Source organism: Metopolophium dirhodum, chromosome 2 (assembly GCF_019925205.1).
Source record: "Metopolophium dirhodum isolate CAU chromosome 2, ASM1992520v1, whole genome shotgun sequence".
Lineage (NCBI taxonomy): Eukaryota > Metazoa > Arthropoda > Insecta > Hemiptera > Aphididae > Metopolophium > Metopolophium dirhodum.
Window position 1 is genome coordinate 38,837,281 of NC_083561.1, and position 20,816 is coordinate 38,858,096.

At 32.9% G+C, this 20,816-nt stretch overlaps 1 protein-coding gene across 1 annotated transcript in view; it reads right to left on the bottom strand.

The window, feature by feature from the left end:
* Nucleotides 1-3,240: 3,240 nt before the first annotated feature.
* Nucleotides 3,241-20,816, bottom strand: part of LOC132938574 (POU domain, class 6, transcription factor 2-like) — a 43,015-nt gene continuing 25,439 nt past the window's right edge. Inside the window, 2 exon segments of the mRNA XM_061005492.1 lie at nt 3,241-3,872; nt 3,874-4,616. Coding sequence (XP_060861475.1) covers nt 3,695-3,872; nt 3,874-4,601 — 906 coding nt within the window. The 5' untranslated portion in view covers nt 4,602-4,616 and the 3' untranslated portion in view covers nt 3,241-3,694.

Sequence of the window (20,816 nt, forward strand, 5' to 3'; positions counted from 1 at the left end):
AATAGATTTCATGTTACATAGAACCATATATAGAGTCAGTGGTGTACGCAGGGGGGGGGGGGCTAACGGGCCGAAGCCCCCCCCCCCCATTGCCCGTATTATTATTACTTAAAAAAAAAAATATTTATCAAGTTTCAACTGTCAACTATAGTAAGCAAGACGTGAATTTCATATACGTCTTACCAGAATGAATTAATTGTTGAAAAAACATTATATTTGCATACCAATTTTCCTAAAATTATTCGTAACTGTTTGATAAAAGTATGAACTACTTGTATGAAAAACCTTGTATTAAATTGTCTAGCCTTAGCTATACACATTTAATATTTTATAAGTTTTGAACTACTAATTGATTAACTGCGGTTTTGACGAAATTAGAACTTTAAATGCTTATAAAAAATAACCATGATGCCTATATGTATCGTTAATATTTTAGCTATAATAAAAACTTACGTATTACATTTTAAACTTTTTGATTGGATGAATAATTTTTTATTGACATTTATATAGGTAGAAAAAATTTTTTTTAATTAATCAAATACAACCCAAGGACGGTATAACCAAGCTGGTTACCAAACAATTTTAACAAATTTTCATTTTATTCTCCGATTGTTTTAAAAAGCATTGAGCATTTTCAATTTGGACTTCCTAAAAGTACCAACTAGATCCAATTTGCTTCCAAAAACATACATCGGGCATCAAAGTTTATGATCAGAGCATTTTTTCTACCAGAAAAGTTCAGAAGTTACAAACATTTAAAAATACCTCAAATAAACGTCTGAAATTATTAGACTGGACAAAATAAAAATAAAATTGTAACTGATTTTCAAGCCCCCCCCCCCCCCATTGAAAAATCCTGCGTACGCCACTGTATTGAGTGATTATAAAAAAATGAATGACTACTAAACCAATTTAATATTTTTCAATTATAAAAATTGTCTTTTTTTATACACGTTTAACTGTAATGATAATATTGGTACATGAATATTATTGTATAGTATTATTTTTAAAATACAGTACATTGTTGTTTTAAAATTGTTTTCACAATTTTGAACAATTGAAACATAATATTAGGTAATGGTGGGTTTGACTTTATATTTAGGTTTGTGTGTCGAAATAGAGGTTTCAGATAAAAGATACATTAAGAGGCATAAACCTCTATTCACGCGTGAAACTGTGAATAGGCTAGTAGTGTCCACAAAGGATGTTAAATCCTAACGAAAACTTGGTAATATTATTTATATATAAATATATAATATAAGTGATGTCTAGGCAGTAGGTATAGTAGGTTGATAGTGTATTATTTTTTCAAATGGTTATTTTTTATTCCCGTTTATTTGTAATGATAATATTGATATTCATATTATAATATAGGCAGTATCATTTTTAGAATACAGTAAATTATTATTGTTTTCACAATTCAAACTAAGAAAAATTAAACTATTCAAGCAACACATTGTAATATGGGTAATGTATAGACTTCTGACCTTCAATCTTAATTATTGTACATTTAGGCGATTGATATCCAACTGGATAAGTAAACACCGAACATCGAAATCCTACTATAATATATATTGTATAGCTGGTATTCGATAACATTTAAGCATTTAACTTTATCAGGTTTGTGTGTACAAAATGAAGGTCTGAGATAAAGGATACATTACGAGGTATATACATACAAACTATACATAACTGTGTATATAAACTGTAGGTAAACCATATATAAATATATATATTATATATAGTTTATAAAACGTGTGAAACTGCGAATGGATATGTCTTGGCCCTTGGTGGATGTTAAACACTAACGAAGACATGGTAATATTATATTTACATATAATATAAGTGACGTAGCTGTATGCTGATAGTATATTATACTATAGTATACATACAGTATAGTTCAGACATAGTAATAGGTAGGTAATGTATGTATAGTTAACCCATTGCATACATATAATAATATGTTTGTGTACCTACATAAATAGGATTAATGGTTTCACGTCGTTTCTCAAATCAGCAATAAATTAAACAATTGAAACATAATTAGTGTTTGTAAAAAACTATGTAGGTACGCATTTGAAATGATAAAATATATGTTATTTATGAAAAAAACAAAAAAAAAAAAAACAACAACAAAATAAAACGTACATTGTTCACCGGCATATAGAAGAATGTGCCACAGAGCGCGGGCAACTCACTGCGAGTGGCTTATAATAATAGATGTAGAATTTGTATTGTGTCCGTCCAATTCTCGGGGGGGGGGGGGGGATCGATTGAATAAAATATATAAAATATAATATATTTTTTAACCAAACCGCCGCGGCGGCGCGTATAGAATAAGGATTAATGCGTGTCGTTTCGTCGTCGGGTATATAAATTAAATCCTGTTACGTTTATAAGGATCTCTAATTAATTACACACATTTCTATTTTCAATAATATATTGCGGACGGCAAATTTATGGGCAGGTAGATACAGTGAATGTAATATGGGTAATAGTAATAATAATATGCGAGTTCAAAGCGCGTACACCCGCGCGTGTGTGTGCGCACTGCAAATTTTTAAAATAAAAAGTAAACACTCAAAGGGTTTGACGACAATGCCGATAATCGAATGAAAAGCTATAATAATATATAACACTGCACTTCTCACGTGTGCATCGTGTGGAAAGTACCGATGCAGATTTAACGCTGTGCGTTATATTATATTATTTTATAATTTGTTATACATATTATTATGCATATGAATACCAATTACCGGGTAGCAGCTAGCGGTATGGCGGTGGGTGATCCGCTTAACGTGCCACGCTAATAGTATTATATTTTTATTTTTGCTCTGCTTGTAATAATAATTATGAGTTATAACTTATAGCAGCGATAAATTTCAAAACACTTGTCTCGTTATTTTGTTAGTAAAGTTTTGTACTTTTTAATGACGACAACCCTTGATATTATAACGTATACATTTTACACTCCGATACTGAATGTTTTTCCGAACATTTCGATAGGTAATAAATATAAATTGTACTGCATCATATTATATAATTATATTAATCATACTTGATATATTAGAAGTTCAAACCACAACTACAATTCAGTGTAAAGCGTGAAAACGGATTATTATTATTTTTTTTTTTTTTTGAATTTTTGAATTTGCAAAATAACATTGATAACAACTACGGAGTACGGACTACTATTATAGTCCGGCATAGTGTTTTGAAGGCGAACACAAGGAAAATAGATGACATTATTAACTATTTTTATATATTATAATATTATGTACAATATTTAAAAACGTATAACAATTATTTAAAAAAAATCTCATATTAGACAAAAAAAAATAAATTATAAAAACAAAAATTCGAATAAATATATAATAACAATACATAATAATATGTAAGATAATAATAATAATAAATATAATGTAACACGCATTGTCATTCGAGTACGTATATATTTACATCAGCGGTCACGTCCGCATCTCTTATAAGATAAATAATTAATATATTATTTTATTTTTTTGATTCGTAAGATCACGCGAACGGATAGTCTTTTTTGGTGATCACGACGACGGTCGGCGCCGTGATTGATAATTAATAATAATTATTATAAGTTATGATAAAAATAATAATAAATTACAAAATATTATATAATAATATTGTGTCTATTGTCTATAATAAATCGCGTGACGGTCGTTTACGGGTAAATGTTTTGTAGCACTTCGGAGTACAAATTGTCGTATGCGCTCTGCAACAGGAACACGTCTGTCGGACGGCCGTTGAACACGTACGGGCCTTTGTCTAGATGGTAGATCGGCGAATCCGGTTGCTGTTGCTGCGGTGGCGGTGGCGGGGGTGGTGGCGATGGCGTGGACGGACGGTTGCGGACGTCTGTTCGGTTTCTGCGGCTTGCCCGGCAAATGCTGCTGCTGCTGCTGCTGCTGCTGTTGGTGCTGGTACTGGTTGTGGTGCTGTTGCGGCAGCGTGTATATTCCCACGGGCTTAGCGTTGGACACGTAGCTCAGTGGTAGGTTCAGGAACGGCGAGTGCGGCCGCTGCGTGAACGGCGGCGGTTCCAACCGGGTCGGTTGGCTGACGTAACCGTAACCGGGCACGTACATGTACGGTTGCGGTGGTAACCGGATAAAGTACACGGGCGAGTCGGGCTTGGCGGGTCGCGCCCGGCTCGACAGCCGCATATCCTGATCGACGGCGTTGCCGTCGTCGACGGTCCTCAGCTCGTCCTCGTCGGTCGGATCCTGCAGCGACAACTGTTGCTGTTGCTGGTGCTGGAGCTGGAGCTGGTGCGGCTGCTGTTGGTGTTGCAAGTAATACGGTAAGTCGTCCATCACGTCGTCGTACAGATCGACCGCGCCGCCGGCGTGGAGATGGTACTGATGCGGAGCCTGCGGCGGTGACTGGAACAGCGACCTGGACCTTTTGTCATTGTGGTTGGCCGGTACAGCGGCGGCGACCTGCAGCGACGGCGGTGACGACGGGGTAGGCGTAGGAGCAGCGGCGGCGGTGGCGGCTACAGGCAGCGAACTGCACGGCCGCAAGACGCACATTCCGAATACGGCAACGACCAAGTATGTGAGATCCATAATAACCGCCGCGACCTGTACAAATATATACACACTCGGTTAAAAATCACACATTATATATATATGTGTGTGTGTGTGTGTGTGTGTGTGCGTGTGTGCGTGTGTGTGTGTGTGGAGATAGGTAGGTACCTATATATATATATATATAATATAATATGTATTATATGAGAAGATCGTATAATATTATATAAATCGTCGCGCATATAATCGTCTATATGTATATATATATATTTAATATAATATATTTAACGTCGTGAGCTGTTCGTATAATATATTTTCAGAAAACATTTACGTTTTTGGAAATATTTCTTTTACATATTTTTTAAGTAGTCGTTACTAAGGTATACAAATAACAATACGGTTTTGGAAAATTATATTTTTTACTATTTGAAATCGTTATTAGTGATATTATCTATCAGTATTTAGATCTTTGAAAATCAAATTTCGGACAAGTAATTTATTATAGATATAAGAATATAGAGTTTAGATGAGCGGAATAGTGGACCAACATTTTGCAGGGTACCTCTGTAACTACCACTACACCCCGCTCATCTAAACTTCAAATACTTATATATTTAGCTCATAAACTACTCGTCCAAAATTCGATTTTTATACATCGAAGTACCCCAACAAATATTGTTCTTCGAAAAAAGGAATTGAAAATGCATGTTGGCATTCAAAAAAGTAAAAAAAAAATTTAAAAATGTAAAATGTATAAAAATAGTAAAATTATATTTTTTAGGAAAAGCGATGTTTTTAAAATTTAAAAACTTAAAATTAAGTTTAAAAAAATATTTTCAAAATCTTTAATAGTTTTTGAAATAATGTAGGTATGTCTTACATTAAATGGCTCATCTGGTAGGTATATATTATATATGCAGGTATATGAATATATGAATATGATCTATATATAATACGTAAGCACCTATATCTATACGTTGTATACTTATACACCAAGCATTACTATTAAATATTTAATAATATTATTATAATATATTATATATACTGCACGCACGTCGCACGTTATTACAATCATCGTTATACTATGTCAATATAGTCATTAACACAGGGAAAAACTGTATTGTTGGTGTATTACATAATGTATATAGGTAGTCATTGGTCAGGCATGGTCCACTCAAACTCACCAAAAGTTAAGTTTTCAGAGTTTAAAAGTCATAGCCCATAGGTATGTGGCTTGGGATGTATTACTCGTATTGTAATAATAATTTAATGAATAATCATCATCATAAAGAGTACGCAGCGCCGCAGCGGGTCACCTGCAGCTGCCCAAGTATGTTATTATTGTGTGGCATGAGCTGCAGGTTAAGTCTAATTGTTGACCTTTGGTATATACCTATATATTAATTTAGTACATATAGGTTTCTAAATTCCAATACTGAATGCTACACGCAAACGGCGAAAGTAGGTTTTTCTTTTGGCAAGTTTCGAATAGGTAGGTATAATTTAATGGATATTGTGCTGCTGTGTACGGACGGTTCTAATAATGGCGGCTATGGTATTTTGCCGTAACGTTGTGTGTTTAGTGGATAATTTCGGTGTACGAATTAATGTTCATGTAAAAACAATATGTTCATACGAAATATTCAAAATAAATTCACCTCCCGCCATCCCCCACCCGGGCATTACAGATACCTACGGGTGCCCGAATTAAAAATTCTGCCAAAACAAAATCACGCGAGTAAACAAATCTACAGTACCAACCCCCCCCCCCCCCCCTTACAGTACCACAGGCTAATGACCTAAGTAGTCGAAGCCTTAACCCAAATAAAAAAAAAAAAAAAAATTCACCTCCTGACGTATTTTTCCTCTATGTTTTTATAGTTTCCTCGTAAGATTTTGATGTGGGTAATATAATTTCCTAGGTACACACATTATTATATTTTGTAACTTATGAATGTTTGAAAATAACCCGTTGTTTTTACGTTATCCGACACGAGTATTGACATCATGGGGGCCGTGAACGAACGCACTAAATGCGTATATATATATATATATTATAAACGATTCCTCATAGTCTTAATGTAACTCAACTTTGCAGATATGGCATGTAAGACCATCAACGGGATTTTATTTAGCAATGAGCCTTGTTCGTCTTTAACCTTTTATTGCGCATATGTAACGAACTCAAGAATAACGTTATGTATTAAAATTGTATAGTCGCATGTGCGGTAAAAATCTCTTATTTTTCTCTTTTTGGTTAGCGGTATATTATACAACTTTACGCTACAACCCACGGCCACAGTGATAATGGTAGTTGAATAAAAATGTATTTTACGGTAAATACATTTTTCTAATATGATAGCGAAAACTAGTATGCACGGATTCATTAACGTATTCATTAACGTACGAAAAATATCATAAAACACATAAATATTTTTAACAACAATTATTTTTTCAAAACTAATTAAAAATAATGTTTTTGTAATAGGTCAGTTTCGTATTATTTCCGTTATAGTATATATAATATTATATATATATAATTTATAATATGTACTAGCAATTTTTAATTACTTTATTGACTTGAAACTTAACTGTTGATTATTAAACATGCAAGAAATCATCACACTCTACTTACTACCTACTACTTACTACGTACAAAATTGTACATTATGGTAAAAAGATTAATCTATAGCCGTTGAAAATTGTAACATGTGAGCATTATAGTAAATGCACATTAGAACAAATTTTCGTTGTGCCTATATTGAAGTATTGAACCTATATCTAATTACAATATTGTAGCATTTGCATTCATAAATTATAATTCCGTTTATTTTTTTTCCAGTTGCTGTTTGTTATCAGAGATTATATGAAATATATTTATATATGTGTAGATATAATATTGCTGGGCAATATATTACTTGTGAGTAGTGATTACTGTTTAAATGTAATTGTATAGAGATAAACGTACAGATATATGGGTTTTTTTATGTCATACTGCCGATAAAAAATATATATTCTCAGTCTTGTTTTTTTTTTTTTTACTTGGTCTTTACACTACTTGTAGATCTGTTTGATTTATTACAGACAAGTTTTATTAAAAAAAAAAAAATGTTTGAAAAAATCTTGCAACAGGTCTTATCCTGCGCGTAGATCAATAATAAAAAAAAGTTTTTTCGGATTCGAACAAGACATGTAAATCTTTTTAGCTCACAACAATAATTATTATTGTTCTGTGTTATTGTTACCCGCGATGGTATATGCTGGTCGGGCAGAATATAGCGAATAGTGATCTACTTTTAAACATTTCCGCGTGAAACACTGCAGTGTTAATAAATATAGGTATGAAGATCGTTCGTGTTGGCAATCGCAGACGCGTAGGTATAGAGACATTAGTGCCTATGTCGGACAGACATCTTGCTGTGCAGCTCTGCGTCGCTCGTGCTTTTAGATAACTGAAAAACGTTTACTCGCGGATACCAGGTACCTAGTAAGTATAAACGCATTTCGACGTCCGGAAAACGGTTTTAGTGTCATAATGTGGGAATATCTTCGTGTTTTTTTTTTTTTTTTTTTGACGAATGTCAACTACCTACTTACATAATATACCCGCACACGATAGTCACGACTTCGATGACGACGACCGAGTGATGGTCTGTATTTCTGGAGCACGCCATATACGCGTGTCATTACGAGCGATAATGTTACGTGTGTCTATACGTGCAGGTACAGCCGCGCAGTACTGCAGGTATAATAATATATATAATAATCGCATCGTCAATTTCATCCTTACATTGTACGTGTACAAGTATAATACACTATAACGTAGGATATCGTAGTAAACGTCAAGGTGTCGCGTATTAATTAGTATTCTGAGTGTGCGGGGACGGCTGTTGCCTTCGGACAACGATGCTCACGTATTAAAAGTATTGGTCAATTACTATTTAACTATTCTTCCTCGTAAATGTAGCACGCAGCCCAATATAATATGACATCGAGTGTGCATATGAATATAGGTGTTTTACACTATGTAAGTTAGACTTAAGTCATCGCTGTAAGTACTCACTGCGGACACGCGGACTCCTGCGGAGTTTTTAGTGTCGCCGTGTCCGTGTTTTAATCAAATAACCAATGTTAACATTCATTATTCTACTAATAAAATATATCATTATACTTTTCAACTAAATTCAAAGTCTCGTGTTATATTATTTATAACAACGTTTCTCATTTCAAACCATACGTCGGAAGTGAAGAAGCTGCACCGTCGTAATAAAGAAACCCGTGACGGGCTGTGCACTACAATATCATACGAAATGTTTTCTGGAGCGCGGTGACGGTCCATCACGCGACCTCCGAAGAGGAGAGTGTACGGGCAAGAAAAATTATAACCATCGGAAAATATACGACCACGAATTAATATTATGAAGAAAATCGGTTGCTCGTAATAAACTAAAGTCGCGGGTATTACTCAATAACTGCATTTTTTTCTTGCCCCTTGAAGTGTTTTTAAGTCGTGTTTGGGGCACATTACTCTAACAGCTATAGTGTACATAAGTCGAGTTTATTTTTATCGCCCTTGAGCTTGCGAGTTATCGAGACCTTACCGTATGATATCATAATGACGCATGTATACAAATGTACCTATCAAAAACCGCGTGTAATTATTATAATACAACCGCGACGGTTTAGCGTCTCGTATTTGGGCAACGGCACGCGTATCTTGTTTCGTCGATATTATCCGGTAGACGAGCGGACCCGGTCTGAGGGGGGTCCCCCCCGAATGGGTCATCATCTCTCCTCGTCGTCGCCTTCAGACGTTTGTGTATCTATAGACGAACCCGTTTGCCGGGAATAAATTTCCGCGAATATCTACAATACGTACCGTCGCGGTCTCACCCGCCGGCGTATGAAATAAACGGTCGCAGATATTATTATTATAATATTATAATGATTTATGTGGAGAACGGTCGTTTCGGGTCTGTCGTCACCCGTGCGGATGTCGTGGGCGTGTCACGTTTTATTTTCGCATAACCGGTCGCGGTATAGACGAACAAATTCGCGTCCGAGTTTCCCCGTGCCCACGCATAACGCATTTAATAATAATACTATATATATATTTTTTTATACCTTCTGTGTATAGAAAGCCGAATAACTACTGCGCGAAGTCATATTCTTCGTAAATTGCGGCCCGGGTATTTTTCAAATATACGTAAATTGCGTAAGTTATCGAAAATTCTGGGAACAATAAGGAAGTAGAAAAATGATTGAAAGAGATACATCATCTATATTATGCAAGAAAAATAAAAGAATTACATGCAAAAAATTTTTTTTGTTCAGACAAAGTATTGTGGTGTGGGAATTATCGTACATTCATGTACAAATTTATTCTTACCAGTCACTGTAAGCTTACCAGTTTCTAACTTTGAATGATACGTGTTTTAATCATGAGCAACATAAACAGCAAAACCAATATTTTAAATTGTATATTGATACAGTTATTGTAATGTCGGTCCCAGGTCTGAAAAACGGATGGAAAATATTGATTTTCCAAAAATTTCCCCCGACGCAATATTTACGAACGAATAAGACACACGCAGGCCACAATGTTAACATAAAAAATTTAAAAACGGGATGCAATTTACAACGACCCGCCGCGCGTGTGCCACCATAAACCTAGGTACACGTACATGATATATATATATATATATCGCACGCCGTAATAATATAGGACTGCGCCTCTTATCTTTGCGATATCGTTACACAGGGCGATTACTATACCGTACACTTACGGAGGATCGTTATTATTATAACACAATAAAATATTGATAAGCGTATACTTTATTGCGCGGGCAGACAGACGGACTACTATACGCGGTGTCTGTAATTTTTACGCGATTTACGTCGCCGACGGTTGTGCGTGAATTTTTTTTTTTTTCCAACACATTTTTTCTGAAACTCGCACAATCTGTATACGGCTCTATGACGTACATCGTAATAACATTATCACAACAATAATTTACAATTATATAATTATTATTCAACGGTCGCATCGCGGTCGTCGGGGAGACCGCGGCTGGTGCAACGTCGTCGTGTGCGCGCGGCGGCAGTCGCTCGCGGCGGGCCGTTAATTCGTCGGGCGGCGACGGTGCAATTAACGGTCGTGCGCGCGCCGCAGAGGTGGTCCGCCGCCGTGTGCGCAGCGCGTTCAGACGGCGTGCGTGTTGCGTATACGTTTCAGTGTCCGTCAGGTATATACCAGTACCCGTGTATGTACGGTAGGTAGGCCGGGTCAAACGAGTGCACTGGCCCGGCGGCGGCCTTGCAAGGTCGAGTTATTATTATTTTTATTTATTTTTTTTTTCGCTTTCCGAGGAAACTGTCGTCGTTCGCAATAATAATAATAATAATATGCACGCGAAAAATGACACGATGTCACCGGTTTGCGCCGGTAAAATACTTCGTACGTCATTGGTTTGTTCCAAGGCTTTTACCTTCCTCAAAAGTCGAGTTACATCGCCAAATTGTGGTAGTCAAATTTTATTCAGATTTCGATTTGGACGAGTGTAGTAGAAACGAGAACCGCGTAATCGCGTAATACGCCAATCGGAACGCTATGCCTATATAGCTTCTGCGAATCGTTTAACGTATACGACCTATAGGGACGAAAAACAAAAACGGTGCGGATGCAACCGACACGGTGTCTTATACGATTTTGCACGCGGATTTATGGTCGCGTCCGACACACCGCGTTGATCTTTCTAAACGGTTGGGGCGGCTCGTCGCGAACAAGTCTTAAAGTGGGAAAATATTCCATCGGGGATTAATGTCTCCATGTACATTTTAAACGTTCGATATATAATGTCTAATGTATTATATTATGTTATGTATAAACATTGATTGTGTTACTTATCCCACTCTAACCCTGAATAGTTAAAGGAATAATTTGTTAAAGGGGAGTGTGGACGCTATTTTTAACCGCCATCAGAGGTAGGGAGACTGAGATCCCCTGCGTCCCAACCACTTTAACCCCGGGTCACGAATACTATTTATAACTGAATACTGTCATTGTATATATATATATATATGTACCTAAAGACAGTATGAATGCAAAAATATCAAAAATGAGATTCTGATGATATATTATAAATCAAATTATTCTTCATAATATATTATAATTATTTATCTGTACAAGACAAAATACAGAAAAAACGACATCTAGTATAAACCTAAAAATTAAATTATAAAATGATGTAACTACGGAACATTTCCAAAAATCCTACATTTCCTAGAAGAAAGCAACAATATTATTATCCCAACAGTTAAAAACAGCGCGTAGTGCGTACACGGTACACGCAGTTAGTGCGTTCACGGTCAGGACTTAAAACGTCCGTTGCTTTTACTGCGCAATTTCGCTTGTTATACTACCACAGTCCATAACAGTTGTTCAGCTTTGTTCTCATGAAGCGATTTATAAAACAACATCTAATAGAATTGTTATAATCATTCATAAATATATTATTATTTTGGTCACTGTAGTTAGGTATTCCACTTTCTACTAGCAATGCTGAGTGATATTGATGATACTGCATTTCATAAATGCACACTAGTATTTAATATGTGGGTAATGATACATTACTAAAGTGAAAAGCAGTGACTTCTTAATTATGAGAAAAACATCAAGAATAATTTGTTTATCCGAAAAAATAAATAGCTTCTTTGAATTTCTGGCATAATTTCCCGTTTATTTCAGCAATAAGGCATGTACTTGACATATTTAATTCATTTAGAAAAAAACCAAAACACAAAACTTTTCTCAACAAATCTAATTTTTTGCTGTTTCTGCTTTTACCATAACAGTGCAGCGGGTTGACATTAGATATGTTAACGAAATCGAAAGCGGTGCATTATATTACGTGGGTGGTAGTATGGGGTAGTTGGCAATGAATGAATAAATAAATTAATCTAACTCAACATTTAAATATGCCTCTTATTATAAACGTCTGCGGGAGGCAATAGACAATGCGCCGTTAATAAAACAATTCAGAAAAAACAAACATATAATATAATTACGCGTTCAGTTTATTATACATATATATAGGTATCATATTATATACCTACGTGTCATGAATACATATTATATTGAATAAGTATATATGGGTGTGTGTGTGTTTGTGTGTGTGTTTATTTTATACACCGCACGCAGAAACTTATTGTTGTACAGACGATAAAAAAGTTATTTGTTATATATTTGTTGTTGTTTTTCATTATTTATATAAATTATTTATTTCTCCAATAATTCCAATCAGTCCCCTCATAACGAATTTCAAACGAATACCCAATTTGTATTCACGATGAAAAAAAATGCTTGAAAGCCCGTCGGTAAAAATCAGACCACGCGTTATTATATATTATTATTTTAAATTATTTTGTTTTATTTCCGATGAAACGTCAAGATGATGATAAAATGAAATAAATAAAGTCATTATATTCTTAATATTTTTTTTTAGAACGTGAAAAATATATTATCTCGTTGTACTACTACATGTATAGGCACTCGTCGTTTTCTCTTATTTTCCCAACCACACATACAGCATGACGCTTGGTCAACATTTTAATTTTATTATTTGCCGTATACGACCAGTACATTCCTATCTACACAGTACACGTGTTAATGGTTTAGAAAACTATTACCAGCGTAATACAAAGCAGCGGAATAACGACGGCAAAAGATTGTTTAATAAGTTTTGATATTGAATGAGTTTTGACTTAATAAAATACGATTGCTACTATAAATTGTAAGTAGGAATACGCGGTATATTGTATAGGTATTAGGCATTGCTTACGATAATATTAGATATTTATAGGTATGACGCCGGCCACATTTTTTATTTTAATTCTCTCTTAGCATAGTATACAACATTATGTTTTTATTTTTCATCGAAAGAGCCGTTTGAATATTGTTTCTTTTATTCTTCGTATAATTTTTGTCTGTCCGTGAATACTAATAATCAAAATAATAGGTAATAAAAAAAAATGTACATATTTTCGTTTCGGCCAGCGATATTATTGCGATTTGTCGGGTATAATTATATGCGTTGCCATTGTTCGTGTAATAATGTAATAATGTAATTTCGCCATTAGAATAATTTTTGTTTTTGTTTTGGGTTCTCTGCCGTTTTTCCACTCGCACGCCGTAAAAACGGCTAATGTCGTAATGATGGCGCGTTGTGCACGCGGTATACACAATAACACGGATAAACGTATGGAATACATATTTTTATAATATACACAATTAGGTTCGGTTTACAGGCGGTCACGACGATTGTTGTACACCAAGCTATATAATATCGGATATATACAGGGTGATTCACAAATTATGCTCACACCCTTTTTTTTCTTTGATTATGACGCGGTCATTCAAAATCTGATATTCAAATTCTTGAGATTTTCTGTACGTATACCTACTACTTGTGGAGTGTCAAGTGGAGAGACAGATGTCTGTTTTTCAAATGAGAACCCCCCTTATCTACAGTCAATTATTTAACAGGTAATTATTACGCCGTAGGAGTACAGGACACTCCTCAAGTGCAGTATAAAATATCTTGGGAATTTGAAATATAGTCTTTCAGGCTTTAAGTGAGTACCTATATATTTAAAAACTTCAAAATTCCAAAAATCAGAAATTGGATAAATGCACTATAAATTATAATAGAAACAAACGGGGTTGAGGATATGTTGGGTGAATCACCCTGTATACATACGCCTCTATAGGTATCGCAATACCGAGATTCTGAGACGGCGGCAATGATGACGACGACGTTTAATCGAGATCGCAGAGATCTCAATTGCGGTATCAAAGTGGGCAAAAATTAGTTCTAGGTGGTGTATGTTACGCCATAATACATGCCGGTATAGGTGCACGTGGATGGGTTTCCGGCAAAATGGGATACGTGATGCCGGCAAACCCGTAATTTCGTCCGAACTCAATAATAAGATTTCGGACATTTTATATGAGTGATGTACTATAATATGAGAGTATAGTTTGCTCCGTGCCATCACGTGTTTGTATATTATAAAATATTACATATTATTATGCATACGAATTAAAATACATATTATAGTATTATTACGTACACGTTATAATATAATACTATACTTGTAAGGCTTGCAGACAAACCATGTATCCCGTGTACGATCATGTGCACAAAATTCGTTTAAACTTTAAGCTACAATTGCGTCAGACCAATGACGATGACGACGGCGGCGACAATAATGTAATGCGCTAGCGAGGTACATACAATATTCTCGGTAATAATATAGATACTATACCTAAGTATGCATAAGAACTTTCAGATTTTCCTTTCCTCTCTCTCTCTCTCTCTCTATAGGCGTTAAATCATAATATGTTATTTTATTTTATTTGATGATTATACGCCCCGAAGAGCATTTAGCTAACTGCAATGCAGTCAAGTAAGTAGATATAATAGATAACAGGTAGTGAAGATAAATAGACTGAAAAAAGTAAAGCGGTAGGACTGAGGTTATATTAATGTACAATAGATCCGTGGCTGAATCTAAAAAATGATTGAACACTCGTGGATATTTATAAAATAGGTACGTCTTTTTTATTGAAATAACTAAGATTAACATCGATACATCATTAGACTATTGGTTACCCTTCGAAAAATATGAGATGACTTCGATCGAACTTTTGTTAATCATATTTTCATACCTACTTGAGTCGGCACCCAATTGGCACTCATACGAAAAATATTCGAACAAGGAAAATATCTTCACGGGCATTTAGTTTCTGTCCGTTGATCACAGATTATTTTTCAGTTTTGGGTTTTTCGAACGGACAGTCTGTTCTTCCTTGTTGACGTACTACACAGCAGAGGGGTGTCACGCGGAGGGATTGCGACGTTACAGCGTTTTAGCGTAAAAAATATCGCATTATTATCCAGCGGTCGTTGTCCTATTACACAAGTCCGTTTTGCTGAAGTCCCTCGCATACAACATTATAATATATTATGCACTTAAGGCTCGTAATAGAAGTACCACGTAAACAACGAAAACGGTAAATCGTGTTCGTCCACTATATTGTGTGATATATAATAAATATAATATTATGTTTGCGTTTGACGTTCTACGCCACATAATAATAACCGACGTAAAAATATGTTATAATATACATAATATTATTATACATCACACTCGTGGAATGTGTATAAAAAATAATTTGAACGCTATTACAACATTGCCCTACGACACGGTGCGTGTCTATCAGAAAATTCGTGTCATTTCACGTGTCGTATAAAACTCTTTTCATAAAATCGATGTAAGCCTATATCTAAAGTCAAAAACAAGAAAAAAAAGTGTATTCCAAATAAATAAATAAAATTATTATTATGTTATACATTTCCAATTAATGTCTGTGATAATTAGATTTTAACAAGTGTAAGGTAGTTTACCTATAAGTTATGCGTTTAAATACCACTATCGTATTTATAATCAACATTCAATAGCATAATTAGGTTATACTTAGATATAGACGTTCCGCAGTGTAAACTAAAATTGGGCGCCAATATTTTAAGTTTTATATTTAAAACTATCTTCCAATTTTATTTTATCTGTGTAACTATATTGCATAACATTAAAGCAAAGTTTTCATTACTAAATTAAAAAAAAGCATAGTAGCATACGTTATTTAAATAAAAGAATTCAAGAATGCTTAATGCACACTAAAAATTCTACGAGTAATTCTATATTATCACTATCACTTTTGAAACGTAAAATAAAAATAAAAAAAAAATGATAAATATAATATACTTTATTCTGCAGGATTTCATAAAGTTAGTCTAAAAACATTTTTAAATGTTAAATTAATTTGGGAAATGGTGTGCAAAACGCCAAAACATGCTCAATGAATTAAATTGTTTCTAGTGTATATACTATATATCTAATATCCATACTATATATCTTTCTTGAGTCCGGATGATATTTTATAATTTTATTTTAGCAAAGTAATTTTTTTATCACCTATCATGAAACTGACAATGAGCATGGGCAACGACGTGGAAACAAAATATATAAATTCATTGTTGAATAAAAATCGCAATGCTGTTTTTTTTACGATCGATCATTGAACTTATTATATTTTGTTACATTTGTATATTGTATGATACATATAAGGTTAAGACACGAGTTTGAAATATTCAAATACATTTAAAATGTCGTCCATTTTTTTTAACCAATTACATATTTTTCGAACATAGAATTTATTATTTATAAAAGTTATATATTTAATTTAATTTTTATTATCTTCTTTTTCTTTCTCTGACTACTCTCTTAGAGTTTTTGCCGCCATTACTACACTTCACCGCCTATCTCTATCTTGGACTGCCTCTATCTAATCCTCAATTCCAAGAGTTTTTAGAAACTCAATTTTTATTGTACTTAATATTAAATAATAACTATTGATCCATTGGATAATGGCTAACCCAGTTATACCTCTTACTATTTACGTATTTATAAAATTATAATTTTGAATTTCTACCGAAAATCAATTTAATAACTAAATTATGAATATTATACTCTTATAGCAAACGTATTTTCATAAAAATTAAAAATATCCAATTCAAAACTTGGTTTAAGAGTATTATTAATTTAAACTTGTTTTAATCATATATATATATATATATATATATATATATATTACTCTAGGTCTAAACTCTATGTATCTTTAGTCTATACTCTATACACATTATTATTACAGTGAAATCACTTTGATTGCCTACACTTAACTCCTTGTTTAATATCACTTTCCAGTGACCTTAATGTGAAATGAAGTAGGTACATGAGCTAAAAAGTGTGAGTTATTATGAACTCATTGTGATGGGAGAGAGAAATCAACAAAATTAAATATTGTTGTCATTTTAGAAAAATAAACACAAGACGTGATGTTCAGAATTTCTAAGAAAATCTTTGGTAAAACGTAAACATTTGACTTAAAATGTGTGCGAAATATTATGTTTAATTATTATAAGAAACATTACTCAATAATATATAATATTAATTTAGTATTTTTGAATAAATAAATAAAATAATTTACATATATAGGTTTGTTTTTTTTTATATATATGGATAAAGTTATTATATATAGGTATATAAAATATAAAAACAATATAATATTAATTATTAACTATCTGTTGATTGTTTAAATTTCTTTATTTTAAATAAACAGAATGATTATTGTCATATTTTTTTTAATTCTATTATTTTATGTTGTTATGGTTTGCCAATATTGTTGATGATGCCAATCAATATTTATATATTTATTGATGTGCCTACTTAAACGTATAAATATTATTTAAAACATTTCAGATACCTATACACAACTCGTAGATTTCTAAAAGTAATTGGGACAATAGAACAAATATCATAAATACTGAGAAAGACATAATATAGTTGTTTATTTATATTTGTGACCGGCTTTAAATACCAATTATAAAATAATATTATGTGTTATGAAATAGGCATATTCTTTAGACTTAATTAATAAATTATTGTGGCTATATTAAAATTTAAGTTGTATAGGTCAGAAAACACAACTTTGATTAAATGACCTCTCTAATTGTATCAAAAATTAAATATTACCTTTCTAATATTAGTAATCATTAAGAGGACGCGATACCTGCTTGTGTTGTCTCCGTCTTACAAGTGCGTAACATGGCAAATTTTACGCTCAGCAGAATATGTGTAGCTCCGTTAATTTAAAAATTAGAGCGAATTGACTTCTTATAAAATCTAAAGATAAGATTGTTATCTAGGCGACCTCATAAGCGTTTTAATATATTTTAATTTTAAAACGAGTTATGAGTATTTAAAGATGTACAAACATCAAACATGCGGGTATCGCGTCCTCTTAATAGTGGCTGGTAATGTCATAATTACATTTTTGTTTGGAAATGAAAATTTTTCTCTGCTTTTCAATGGAAACATTCTGAATTTTTTTAATTATTTTTTTAGGTGGCGGGGGGGGGGGGGGTAATAAAATGGGCATTTGCTAATTATTAGAGGGTTATCATACCGAATTTTAGAATCCATGGGAATGGCCGAACCGAAAGAAAAAAATTTAATTTATAAAAAAATATTCTATATTTATGACTAGGTAAAGTATATTAATTATTATATTGTATGTATTATATTTTTTCTTTATGGTATATAATACTATTGTTATTGTTTTCGGTAGTCCCATCGTCAAAAATAAAAAAGTAATTTTTTTGGTGACGGTTTATAATAAAAAAAAATTTAAAAATATATTATGAATGCACTTTAATTATAAAAAAGAATAGTATAGGTAACAAATAAAAATTAGCAATGTTTGGTGGAAAAAGTCCGAGTCCGTTTTTGGAGGTTTTGGATTATATATACATTTTGTAGAATATATTTTGTCATGTCGACTGGTGACACTGCTGTGACCATTTGAGTATCGATTATTATTTTATTTGAAAGCAAAAATACGAGTTATCCTCAACTCCAAAGTTAGTTTGTTGTCTTCCTTGAAAAATAACGAACTTGGATTAGGAATCCTTATTCCCAATTCCAAAATGCCATCGTCTTATTCATCAGTCGATTTAATTAATAATTAATATCACTGCATAAACACTGCTATGTTAGGGACATTGATTAATTATGGTGAACTGATGAAAATAGTGCATACCGGACAGTAATAACATCGAATATTAGGTAGGCATCCTAACTACGCGCCTCATTTTTTACGTTGTTACACCATATACAAACATGTAAGTAAAGTTGCAATACTGTCAATTGAAGGAGCAAACCATATTTTTAAAAAAACAATAATAACATGATCTCAGATTAATACATTTTAATCTATAGCGTATTAATGCTGTTGATTTGGTTGCATATATCTATTACAACAATATCATCATGAATTTTTGAAGGGGGGATCGATTTTTGGTTGTACAATATACCTATTTACCTATACATTTTTACAATATTATTTTTAGATGAATGTATTTTAAACTAACAGAAAACAACTAAAATAATTTGAAATTCACTTATTTTTATTATTGTTTATTGCATATTATCATTATTATTAAATATTATCTATTACAAATTTTACGAAAAACTACAGAACATTTATATTAAAATTAAAAAAACTTTTTTATGACTAATTAGCAGTTCTGTTTTATGAGGTACCAGATATAACTATTATTTGTCATTTATTTCTTTAATCAGATCAGAACTTGTGAAGTTTAACATCCAACTATTTACGAACAGATCATATATTAAGCACATAAGCCATTTAGGTGACTATCACCTTTAGTATTTTTCGTCCAAACTTATGCTTTACGTAAAGTATTTACTAAAAGTTCTTTCTGTAGAAATTGTCAATGGAAGAGCTAAATAAATAGTTAAGACCGTGGAATTGCTGGATATAATTAATTAATTTCATGTAAAAAACTGTTGAAAACAATATTAATTCAGTTTGAACGATGTTTTGTAAAAATCCTGACTTTTTGAATTCTTCCTCTTGCAAACGTCATGATCGATTAATTTCTGTCTGTAATACTAGGTACCAACTCTAATAAAAAAACATACTAAGTACAATTGGGATGCTGAGACTGGATACATGCTATTATATCACTTGAAAATTTTCTGTATTATTGCAGTTTGAAAAAAAATAATAGTTAACTGAGGTTTATCCTATTCAGAAATCGATAGTATTTAAATGAAATCAGTTTGGTGGAATGAATTATTATAATAGTGTTTAGTGACTTTGAAAACAACCACTTGCAACGACCTTAAGAAGAAGCGATCGTCTAAGAAGTATTAAAATCATATTTAAGGAAATATCCTCGGGTTATAGCATAGTTTGGGACTCGATGTAACGCAAAAGCAGTATTTTAACGTTGATAATGGTGTTAATGGTGTTTTAAAATGGTTACGCGTGTCACGTCACATTGAAAAACTATAGCTAAAAGGCAATTTTTACTTTAAAATTACACTCAATAAGATTTGTGTAGAATAATTAATAATTATAGGTGCCTATACCATGTTCAGTAGATATAGTACCAACTGCATCTATAATTTGTGAACATTTATTGACACGAGTTTTCTGATCTAACAATACTTCCATGACAATATTTAGAAATGTTCATTATTTTATTTATTTTATTTATTGAATATATTCAACGGGCAATAGCCCTTTACAAAGTATATAATATAACA